Source organism: Chionomys nivalis, chromosome 24 (genome assembly GCF_950005125.1).
Source record: "Chionomys nivalis chromosome 24, mChiNiv1.1, whole genome shotgun sequence".
In the NCBI taxonomy this organism is placed as follows: Eukaryota; Metazoa; Chordata; class Mammalia; order Rodentia; family Cricetidae; genus Chionomys; species Chionomys nivalis.
In genome coordinates this window covers 18,882,620-18,895,144 of record NC_080109.1, presented here as the reverse complement: position 1 = coordinate 18,895,144, position 12,525 = coordinate 18,882,620, and the positions used below count along the sequence as shown (strand labels likewise).

The 12,525-nt window shown below is 46.4% G+C and overlaps 1 protein-coding gene across 2 annotated transcripts in view; it reads right to left on the bottom strand.

The window, feature by feature from the left end:
• Positions 1-409: 409 nt before the first annotated feature.
• Clrn1 (clarin 1) overlaps positions 410-12,525 on the bottom strand; it is a 34,535-nt gene continuing 22,419 nt past the window's right edge. For both annotated transcript variants that reach the window (XM_057756847.1, XM_057756848.1), the window contains one exon: positions 410-971. In XM_057756847.1, the coding sequence (XP_057612830.1) occupies positions 706-971 (266 nt within the window). In that variant the 3' untranslated portion in view covers positions 410-705. The remainder of the gene's footprint in view (positions 972-12,525) is intronic.

Sequence of the window (12,525 nt, the reverse complement as noted above, 5' to 3'; positions counted from 1 at the left end):
CGGTTCTGGGTTTATACACTGTTCATTAGTGCTGCAGACAGGAAGCCGGAAACTGTCTCAAGTGGGTGGGTCGCTTTTACCAGGCTGTCTAGTCGGGAGCATTTCCCACCACGCCTGGGTGGCTGCTGTGCTTCTGGCCACAGCAAGCATTCAGATGCAGAAGGGAAGATACCTTTGATCCTGGCTGGCTTGTTTGTAAAGGTTTTCTAGTTTTGACCGACATAGTCACAATGTCATGCCTTAAACAAACCATCACAAAGAACCCTTGCAAAGATTCAGGGCACTATCACTTTAGGACGCCAGCTTCACCTCCGCTTTCCGGGATCTGTGACAACGAATATGTCGAGAAATAACATCTGCTTTATTAAAAGATATTCCGAGAGCCTGTGGCGTACTCCTTGGTGGGCCATGCATCTCACCCTTCCATGAGTAAACATCTCCATGAGGAAACATCTGTCCATCTATCCAGCTGCTGTGGACTAACTGTGCTAGCAGTTAACCACCAGACAAAGCAACATTCCGAAGCCACCCTCTGCCTCTGTTATTTTCTAGCTGGAATCCCTACTACATAGCCTGTAAACATAACTGAAGGGGGCGGGGGCTTGGTGCTTAAGAAGTCTAAATGCACCGATGAAATTAACCGTACTGAAACGTGGCCAAAGCGAGTCCATTCCCTTATTGAGGAATTATGGAGATATTTAAATTTCAGTACATTAAGTCTGAAGCCACATTAGTAGTCTCCGTGTCTTTAGATTTTGCAAATGGGAACTGAAATCCAGCAAGCCGTATCAGGAGCCCATTCAAAAAGTGAACAAAAAAGCAAATGAAGACCACCCAGAACGAGGTGGTATAGTTTTCATTTTGCGTCTTGTAAGCATAGGTCCCTTCTTTAAAGTTTGCGATGTTTTCCGACAGGCGGTGGATTTTCACTTCAGAGGCAAACAATATCATGACAAGACAGCCACAGGAGCCTGCAACACAAGGAACAAACAAGACGTTAGCACAAACATCACCTGATTGTCAGGGTCCAGAGAGAACATCAAGGAGTAAAGCAAAGACAGCATGTCAAACACCATCCCCATTTGCATTCTTCTCCAAAATAATACTGCTGGAAAAAGGTGCTCATGATTCTCCAGTCAGTGATTGGTAGCACTTGGGGTGTGGCCGTAACCAAGGCAGGTTCGTGCAGGGAGGGGACAGTGATGGCTTGAACAGGGCAGTTAGAATCAAGCTGACCTCACTGCACCTTCAAAACATGGTGACAAACTCCGACTGCTAGTAGCTTCAAGAGAACGCATTCCTCTATACTTCACAGGGGACACAAGATAAATGTCAGTTATGCAAACCCTTGGGAGAAGTCCCAGGTTTCCCCATAGAAGGGTACCATGACCCCTCCAGCTTTCAACTGCCACCACTGCCCTGATGAGTACCCGGGACAAAGGCAGCTATTGATAAAATGTCATTGACCAAGAGCATCTCCTTTCTGTAGCCAAATTCAGATTTTCAACTGGGTGTGTGCCCACCTTAAATAAAGTCAGCATTATTCAGATGAGACGAGGGTACTTGAGGTGGAGAAGCAGAGAAGTGCCACCTCCCTCATGCCTTCTCGCAATGTCTTCTGGGGACATTTTGATCCGGGTGGCATCATAAATGGAAGCCATGGGACAGGGGAGAGAGAGCACTCTGATTAAAGTAGCCGCTGTGCAAGTATGAGGCCCAGGGTTCGGATCCCCAGAGCCCACATCTGGCAGGGTGGAATTACCCGGTAATTCCTGCTTAGAAGGTAAAGGCTGGCATCCCCAGAGCAAGCATGCCAACAAGACTAGTCATGTCTGTGAACCCTGGATTTAAGCAAGAGGCCCTACCGCAAAGAATAAGATGCAAGCAAGATCAAAGCTGATTCCCACCATCAACCTTGGGCCTCCATACAGAGGAATGCACACATTCTCATTCAATGATCCTTCACACAATGCATGAACACATGAGCCTCCACACACATGCATGCACAGACACTCATTCAATGAGCCTCCACACACATGCATGCACAGACACTCATTCAATGAGCCTCCACACACATGCATGCACGCACAGTCCTCAACAGACATGCATGCACACATGAGCCTCCACACACATGCATGCATGCATGAGCCTCAACACATGTGCATGTACACATATTCACTCAATGTGCCTCCACACACATGCATGCACACCTAAGCCTCCACACACATGCATGCACACGTGAGCCTCTATACACATGCATGCACAGACACTCACTCAATGAACCTCCACACACAAGCAAGCACACACTCATTGAGAAAGAAATAGAAGCCATGTGCTATTGCAAAACAAGGAAGCACAATCTGAATTCCAGACACATGCAGCCACCAGGCTATCCCTGGACTTTAAACTCTAAATGCCAACATGTGAAGACATTTTCTATTTCTATTGCTTCCCTCACTTCTGTGATTTCACCTGTCACTCTACGGAACTGGAGGCTGCGTGTGACCCCTGCCTGAAAGGGCTGCTCCATTCTACCTGGGTTCTGGAAACTGATCTGTGGTCATCTTCTGTCCTGAGGATGAAAAAGGGGAACTTGCCTCCCTATTCTCTTCCCCCTCCCCACTTCAGGTGGATGGCCTCAGGGACAGAAGCAGGTAGCAAGTGGGGCTGGACCTGGAGCAGGTTGGATAGGCCAAACTCCCGAGAGCTTCTATGGCTGCTGCTCGATTCAGACTGCCACCACGCAGTTCCTAGTAGCAGGTGATTGGCTGAGACGGCTTTCTGACTCTGCTCAGACCAGACGAGTTTAAACCCAAATCCTACTCTTAATATATGAAATAAGGGGATCTGAATCCCCAAATTGCATCTGTGGTTACATCATCTGCAGTAGGTAGAGATTTAATGATTAGCTATTGACATCGTAATTGATACACACAGATGATCAATTAATAGCTTGTTCTATGATGTTTATATATTCCTTTATGTTTCTTGCAAGCTTTTTAAAGATCATTTATTTTATTATATTGTATGTGTATTTGGCTCACATATATGTCTGTGCACCAAGTGTGTGTCTGGTGTTCAGGAGGGACAGATAAGGTGTCGGATTCCCAAAGACTGGAGTTCCAAATAGTGTGAGTCACCATGTAGGTGCTGGGTATTGAACCTGAGTCCTTTGCAAGAACAGGAAGCGTTCTTAACCACTGAGTCACCTCTCCAGCCACTTTTCCTTCTTAATCATCAACTGCTGTCCTGCCCCACCTCACACCTCAAAAACCTTACTATATCCAAAGCCATAATAAAGTGTCTTATTCCCTTAAGTAAGATTATTGTCAATTAAGCATACAACTCTTTTTATTCTTTGATTTCAGTTACTTCAAATACTATGAGAACAGCAGCATAGTGGTTTTATTAATAAAAAGTTCCCTTTTATTAATTCACTCATTCTTTTTTTTTTTTTTTCAGTTAGACATAGTATAAGGCAGGCACAGGATAACAATGAGGATTTGAACTTGAAAGAAAACATCCATGGTCTCTGCTCTCAAAGAGAACATGATGAGTTACGTAGTGTAGCAACAATTATAATCTCATCGAGGTGAGTGACAGACACAGCAGGGAAGGCAGGGCGCTAATGCTGAGGGGCAGGCAGCGTCCTCAGGGGTATCTATAGAAAAAGCTGGTTCACAAAGGAAGGCTAGGCTGTGTGGGAGGAGACAGTAAGTATGAGCACATGTCCCCATAGCCTCTCCAAAGGCAGCCCTGGATTGTAGCACAGATAGACTGATAACTGATGGTTAGGAAGAGGAGCAGGTATGGACAGGGAAGGTGCTTTGGGACTTCACAGAAACACAGCTGTCATCCTAACACTTGCGAGGTTGAGGCAGGAGGATTTCATGAAAAAAATAAAGGAGAAAGAGGCAGGTAGACAGAAGGGGACAAAGCGAGGAGGGAGAGAAGAAGAGGAAGAGAAAGAAGGGAAAGAGAAAGAGATAGAGACAGAGAAGAGAAAGAGAAAGAGAAAGAGAAAGAGAAAGAGAAAGAGAAAGAGAAAGAGAAAGAGAAAGAGAAAGAGAAAGAAAGCCTTCCACCCAGGGCTGGCTCCATCAAATCAGCCATCATCATACCACACAAATAGCCGAAGGCTATCGCTTTCCTGACACTTCCTTCCCACCCTCCTCAGCCTGGTCGCTGAGAAGATTCCTTTGTGAGATTTGTCAGCCTAACTATTTTCGTATTCCCAGCTTCAAACCAGAGCTCTCCCCTTGCAAGCCATATTATTCCCTTATTCTTAGATGCTAACAAAAAGGCCGCGATGCTGTTTTCTCTTTATCTTTTATCTGAAAATTGTAGCGAAACTGCCATCGCTGTTACTCTAAGAGTTTTCTTTGTCTGAGGAGATGGTGAGTTTCAGACAGGAGAGAAACACGATTTCCTCAGTGCCTGAAAGGAAAATTCAAGTTCGGTTTCCTTTTCGGGTCGTTAAATATTTTAAAGGGATCCTTTGTTAAAGGGACAGTGTCTCGGCGAGCCTGCTTTTCAGATAAGTCACCCGCACATCTTGAGACACTGGGTCTCCTCATGAAGATCCCCGAGAAACCGGCCAGCTTATGTGGCTAAGAGAGTGATCTGGCATTTCCCTCGAGATTCTGGGTTTGAGGGTTTGACCACAGTGAACTTTCTCATCTTGAGGTCAGAGGATGGAGTCTGAGGCAGAACCCTGACAGCCTGCCTGTGATTCCTGAAGGGAAACAGCCCAGTGTGAACGGGAGGTATTTTTGCTTCTCTTTGTCCACCTCCATCAAAGAGATCTGGGATCAAGGATAACTATTTATGACTTACCCACCAAAAGACACGGATGAAGGCTTTTGCTGTGTGGCCTGGCTGCTTGGGTTGTGTGTGGAGAAAGGTGGGCTGAGAGACGTGAGAGATAGGGAGAACCGGGCTTGTCACATTTCCAAAATGATTCCCTATCCCAGCAAGAAGGGCCTCTAAGTCCTGTCCCCTATGTAGAGGGATTTGCTTTATTCCTCTTTAGAAAGCTCTCCCTCCCTTAACAAAGGGTGTGCTTGAAGTCAGTAGAACATGTCCACGTGGAAAACAGGCCTGAATTACAAACTACATTGTGGGAACCATAGAGCTCTTGCCCCCACAGGGCTGAGCCTATATCTAGGCTGCAGGGTCATCTGGTCAGGGTCAGTCCTTCCAAGAACGTGTTGGTGGCTACTGTTATATATCCCTGAACACTGTGAATGTCTCATGAATAGCCATTTGATATGCAGCTCAATGATATCGCCTCAATATATACTCAAAGCCCTTTCTAAATGAAATGAAGCCAACCTAGGAAGGGAAGTAGACTGAACGGGAGCCCATGGTGCTTCCATCACTGACTCACGGGCAGAGTTCACAGCAGTCAATAATTCTAAATTGAGACGCCCACCTAGGTCCTTCTGGAGGGGTGGTTCTGGAGGAAGAAAAACTCAGCATATTGAATTGAATAGTTTAATTAACTTTAAACATAAATGTTTAAACTCACAGCATATGGATTTTCACTCGTATGCTCCCAAGGCCTCACACATGGTAGAATTAGATTTGCCGGTCTCTCTCCTCTTTTGTCCCAGTGAACATGTACATCAAATTCCCTAGCTCAGCTGGAGCTACTGCGACAGGCCCCCGGCGTGTCTGTCCATCTGATCCTCACTGCTGGACTCACAGGGAAGTTAGAATGGACCAGACTTTGGAAGCCTGCTAGCCACACTCACACTAGAATTTGGAAACCAACCAGGGGCAAGGCCCACGTTTGCAGCCCGGCATCGCACACAATGACCACAGCCGCATTCCTTTCGTCTGTCTGACTTCCCCACCATCTGGATGGTGCTGTGCTTTTACTCCCCGCTTTTAATGGCTTTGATTACTAATGTAATTTCTGACTGAATAAAATAGCTGACTTATAGGGCTGTCATGCCACAAATGAGCAGACACGAACAAACATTCACCATGGGCTAGCCACTGCATACCGGTGATTCTCATCTGGCAGCTGCCCAGGAGAGCCGAGTTAGGTGTTGTCTGTCTGCAGGCCCAACACTGCAGGGAACATAGGTGTCTTAGGGTTTCTCTTGCTGCGTCAAAACACCATGGCCGAAAAGGAAGTTGGGGAGGAATGGGTTTACCAGATCAGAGACCATCAGTGGAGGAAGACAGAACAGAAACTCGAGCAGGGCAGGAACCTGGAGGCAGGAGCTGATGCAGAGGCCACGGAAGAGAGCTGCTCACTTGGCTTGCTTCCCCTGCCTTACTCAGCCTGCTTTCTTAGAGAACCATGAACCAGCAGCCCAGGAAGGTCATCACCTACTGCTGAGACCTCCCTCACTGATCACTAATTGAGAAAATCTCATGGAGGCATTCCCTCAACTGAGGCTGCTTCCTCTCTGTGACGCTAGCTTCGCCAAGCTGACACAAAGCTAGCCAGTACAACAGCTCACAGCCATTAAGAAAGTTGCTTTTTCTGTTGCTTGGTCCTGAGCTTAACTATGTTTTCAGATGAGAACATCTGCCAGGGTGTGTAGGTCTCCAGGGTGCTGTGGGATGAAGTCTTTGTGGGGGAAGAAATTCAGAAATATCCCTATTAGCACTACGCTTATATTTTGGAGAATAGTAAGTTAGAATGCCAGTTCCTTTGAAAGCAATAGCCAACACATTCAGAATGAAAACACAGTTTCTCAAGTCTCTCTTAAGTGACAAAGAGGACAGACACTGTCTGTCTGACCTAGAACGACAAACGGACAGGTACTTCTTTCAACTACCGAACGATTCAAAGCAAGTGTGGGGCATGCACAACTTCATAGGTGGGGTGTTGATTGCCTGGGACTTTATACAGTCTCACTGAAGGTGAAGTCCCAGGAATGGTTTCATTCCCAGGTCAAAGCTTTCTGCTTCCACGGGGCTTCAGAGGACCGTGGTCACCACAGAGAAAGCGAGTCAGGGGATGAGAAAATGGAGCCGATACCAAGGAGCAAAATTTGAGATTATGCTAACAAGCAATTAGGTTAGGTGGTTCCACAGAACAGAGATGCAGGGAAAGGAACGGCATCAGCTAAGCTGAGCCTCCCCTGTCTTCAGCAGTAGGTGGCTAAACAGCCCACAATTCCCTGAGTTTTCCCAGTGTCATCTTGTTGAGCAGGGTCCAAAACTCACAATGCTTAATGCAAACGGTGTTTTAAAAAGAAAGTCGTTGTTGCTGGTAGATATGCAGGGCTGGCTTTCCTTTATTCTTTCATTCCACAAGCATTGCATCGTTACTGCACTATGCTGGGCACCAAGCATACATGACTAAACCAAACAAGACTTAAGACAGCTTTCCTTCCCAGGAAGCTGTGTTGGTAGACACAGTGGAGAGATGCAATGACAAAGTAAGTATATTCCATAGCTGAGCAGAGTGTGATATGTGCCAAGGAGAATAAAATAAAGCAGGCAGGAAGGACAGAAAGGTAGAACGTGCAGGGAGTGCTTATGAAGGTAAGAATCCCATAGATCCTGAAGGAAGTGCGAGAGAAGAAGGGAGAAGGAGAGAGAGAGAGGAGAGAGAGAGGAGAGAGAGGAGAGAGAGGAGATAAATAGAGGAGAGAGAGGAGAGAGAGGAGAGAGAGAAGAGAGAGAGAGAGAGAGAGAGAGAGAGAGAGAGAGGAGAGAGAGATAGTGGAGAGAGAGAAGAGAGAGGAGAGAGGAGAGAGGAGAGAGAGAGAGAGAGGGGAGAGAGAGAGAGAGAGAGAGAGAGAGAGAGAGAGAGAGAGAGGAGAGAGATAGTGGAGAGAGAGAAGAGAGAGGAGAGAGATAGTGGAGAGAGGGGGGGAGAGAGAGAGAGAAAGAGAGAGAGAGAGAGAGAGAGAGAGAGAGAGAAGAGAGAATATGTTGAATGAATGGTATTTCAAAGAGAGGACAACCATGTGTGAAAAGGGAGCCAGGAATGTTAAGCAAAGAGGAGAGGCAGAGTGGCAGAAGTCAGACATAGTACATATTCTGAGCCACAGCCATGCATTTCCATAGTTCACACAGCAGTGATGCTTTGGGGCTGTGGTAAGGACTTGGGCTTTGATGCTCAACAAAACAGAAAGGAAGATATGCTTTCCGAATAGGACAAGAGTCCCAGTAATTGTGACAGAAAAGAAGTTGAATGCATCCTTGCCTATGCTCCTTGACATTGGTGATCTGAAAGCAAAAGCCCCTGACAATCCTGGCCCTTCACTGCTCTCCTGCACTTGGAAATGAACTCCCATGCCCACTGCCATCATGGGCGTACCCCTACTTCTTTCCTTCTTTGGTTTCTGTTCTGCGGTCTGTGCAGAACCTAGTAGGATAGTTTCAGTCCTGGCTTTTCCACGGCTAGACGTCCCTGAATCTTTCTCAGACTCTTGGAAAACATCACCTTCATGATGACTGAGATAGAAAAAGGTGCACATTGTTCTCAATTCGCCAATTGCTGACTATTATGTCCTGCGGGCATTGCAGAGGTTGGAGAGGCGAGGGTGGTATTAACACTGAATCTGTGTGCAGTGTAAGAGTCCTTCTATTTTTATGCTGTTCTTTATTTTTCCTGTCTTCATGTTTCAGATATGACTGTGTTTATTTTTGTTCTGTGCCATAGCTGTAATCATAATTAATTGGGCCTGTATTAGGAGGCAGAAATTGTATCTGTTTGTCTTGCTTGGAGGAACTCAAGACACATGCCATCAATACCATCACAGCAAGCCCAGATTTGGGTGCTTTGCATCCTCCCACAGAGGCCTGAGAAGTGCCATGCCAACTGCAGAGACTATCCCTAGACCACGGGGGCTTTCTGCCAACGGTCCACGGCATGTCTTCCACACGAAGGTCTGGCTAAGGCTCTTTTGCAGCCCTGAGAGTTTAATAGAAATGAATGCAGTATGCTCAAATGTCTGTGTGCTGATGTGAAAGTATGGGGGGCTAGTCACCTCCGAGCGCTAGTCACAGCTCCCTCTTCTGTGGTTCCTCTTTCTCTCCACCTCCTGAACTTGGATCTTTGTATCCTCCCACCCCTGTATTATCAGTCTTTCTCTGTTTTTTTTCTTTTTTCTTTTTCTCCAGCTTCTTGCACAGGAGGCCACCTTTATTAGACTCTCAATGGTGGCTGCGGTCTTGAAACATTCTTTTCTTACCTTTAAGCACCACAGTTGTCCCGGTACCCTTCTCTCAATATTCCTTTGCTACCTCAATATCCCCTTCCTCTCCAATCCCAGAAGCTACTCAAGGTTTCTTTCAGGGGTTAATCTTGACCAATTTTTTCTCAGTAACCCCCCCCCCATTTTCATTCTACATAATTCCTATACCCTGGCAACACTTAAATGTAATTCTTTCATCTAAACCTGCCCTATGAACTCTAGATTCATGTATCCACCTGTCTCCATAACACCTGTACTTGGATATCTCAGAGCATCTTAGAACTGACACACCCCAAATGGACCATTTGGTTCCTAGAAATAAGTGCCTCTCTCTAAACTGTAACCCTTGGCCCCGCCCTCTCTGCCTGCTTGCCGCAGCAAATGCCACTGCCAATTATTTAATTGTGTAAGCTCCCTGCGAAATGCTTTGGATCTGCTTTCAGAATTTGTTTTTTTATTCTCTTTCCATCTCCAAGACAGTAGCATTGTTTTCGACCAGACATTGCTTAAAGAGGTAAATCTATCAGATACCTTAAAAGTTTCAAAAGCACGCAGCAATTAAAATCCACTCTAAAATACTTAACAGAGATTTTAAGCTCTAGTATTAACTATATCATGTGATCTCCCTAACTCCATCAAACATTTTAATTAATGAATGTACATTTCTTCTTGCTGTCTATCCCTCTAGCAGTGTGGGTTTGCTTTCTCTTCTTCCATAGAACTCTCTTTCCCCAGGGTCTTGTGTGCATCTCTCCATGGCTCTAGAGACTTCTCAGCAACTCAGTCATTGGGAGGAGACTTCCCCTCTTCCAGAAGCTCAAAGCCAGGTCCCTGCTTGCAATGTCTGCGTAACCTGTTTACCACTTTTAGAAGAAGGGCAACAAGCGGTTATTCAATTGTTCACATACACTTCCCCCCACCCCACCCCGAGTTAGGCTCTCCTCTGTATAACAGTCCTGGCTGTCCGGAATTCACACTGTAGACCAGGCTGGTCTCGAACCCACAGATCTGCCTACCTCTACCTCCCGAGTGCTGGGATTAAAGGCGTGCACCACCACCACCTGGCTTGATTTTGCATATGCTTTCACTTGACTCTCCCAGTAGGCTGCAGGCTCCCCAAAGGCAAGACCCTGCACTAGCTTCACTGTGGAGTCACCAGCACCCCCTTTACAAGGACTGGCATTAGCAAGCATTCTGTCTGCCTAAGAAACTCGGTGAAGGCACCTGTGGCACTGAGCCTCAACGCGGGCTGCCAATTCCGATAGCTTCCTTTGAAAAAGCTAAGCCCAAATCCAAAGCAGTGCCCAAATCCCCACCCTGTAGCCTCCAGCTTAATTGACATGGTAGGGAGCTGGCTTCAGCAATTTTAGAAAGCTCTTCGGGGGATTCTTATGCCCCAGATGGACTATGGGGGCCCATTAAGGTATTACCTAAATCTTACACTGGGGAAAAGGTTTCTTAAAAGCAGCTTGTAAGAGACTAGAGAAGAAAGCAAATGAACTGATTTGCAAGAATGACAGTGGCCAGGAATGGTATCCCGAGACGGCCGAGGCATACAGATGATACTGGAATCTCTAAGGAGAGGAGAGAGGGGTGCAGGATCTTGGGCTGTAAGCATCAGTGAGCTACAGTGGTGGCGGCAGCCATGGGCATGGTTTTTCCTTTTCTGCCTCCTTTGTTCTGAAGAACTGACAAGCTCCTAATAGAGAATTGAAAGACAACATTCTCTCCCCCCTCTCTTTCTTCTTTCCTCATGGCTCAAGTCATAAGGTATGAGTCTGTACCTAGACAGGAAGTAGACATCTCAAAGACGGCCTCATGTGACTTCAGCATGAAGAACTGTGGAGGACAGAGAAAAGTTGGAGGTGCATGGGGATGAGAGGAAGGAAAAGAGGAGGCTCAGGGAGCGTGGCAGCACCAATGAGGACAGATTCCTGAGCTGGGCACAAGGGTGAGGGAAATGGGAAGGAACCCAGTGAAGGGAGAAGCCCCTGGGTGTCTCCTAATGGAATGTGACTCACTTAAAATTAACGACCCTAACACAGTCACTGTTCTGTGAATATTCGTGTTGACTACTCCTATTTAAAGAGTTTGTGATTAAAAAAAAAAAAAAAAAAAAAAAAAAACCTCTAAAAATTTACCTTGACACAATCAGGATTTAGAACTGGGGTCTGAATGAAAGGTACAAATGGAGTTAAACATTTTCCAAACTTTAGGGACTCCTGGGTTCCCTGTATGGACTTAAAGAGAATGAGGTGGTTTATGCTTTGAGAGCCCTGTTTACCCCTAAAGGCTGCCACCTGGCTATCTGTCTGTCCTTCTGATCCTCATTTTGTACAGCTTCTTTTTAATGACCAACAATTTTTGCTGTTAAAATGAGGACTGGGGTTTCAGAAGCTGACTTCTCGGTGAACTCTGGACCTTTGCAAGAGACTGCTGTGGACACGACTCCTGCCCTTCTCCCTCTGCCCCCATCCCACCCTGTTATTGATTCACCACGCTTTATCAAATACCTGCACTTCCAAATTCAATATGAATTAAGATACAGCGTGAGCTCGGGACTGATTGTTCCGGTGTGCATTTGTGTGCCCAGGTTCTCCTTTACATCACACTTGGCTGGAGGCCAAGGTCAGATCTGGGACTTGGATCGAACCCAGTATTCTTGGAGACATCTTGATTTTCAGACACTGCTAGTTAGGCCATCCATCAGAACTGTCAATTTGTCTCCACATGGGCTCCTCTTCTGAATTTCACCCAGAGACGGTGCAGTAGGTACCCGGGTCTGTAGACGTGCAAGTGTCTCTCCACAACCAGCTTTTCTGTCCTATACTTTATGAGGCTGGGACAAGATCACCACACTTGTTTTGTCTCGTCAGCTGGTTAGTTACTTTGTGTTCAGAATGACTAGGGAAGGCCTGCTCTTTCCAGATGGCCTGGAACTCCTGGCAGCAAGGCCATGGGAGCAGCACTTTTCCACTGGTAGCAGTTGGGACTTTCGGCATCATTCCACACTTCCAGAATCCTCTGCTAGTGTTCTGAAGAGAGGCAGCTCTTTGAGGTCTGAGGCCCAGTGACCTCGGGGCCCCTCTATTTCAGGTCAGTTAAAGAAGTCTTCAGGTTCTTTCCCCAACCCTAGGAATGGTAGGTACTTCCAGAAATTACCCTCTGAGCTACCTCAGGCCACCACTGTGGTTTTTCAGTTCTCCAACCCCTGCTTAGTCAATTCCCTCCAGCTCAGCTGTTCTCAATCGGTGGATCAAGACCCCTTTGGGGTTGAATGACCCTTTCATAGGGGTTGCCTAAGACCATCAGAAAACAGATATTTACATTATGATCTATAACAGTAGCAAAATTA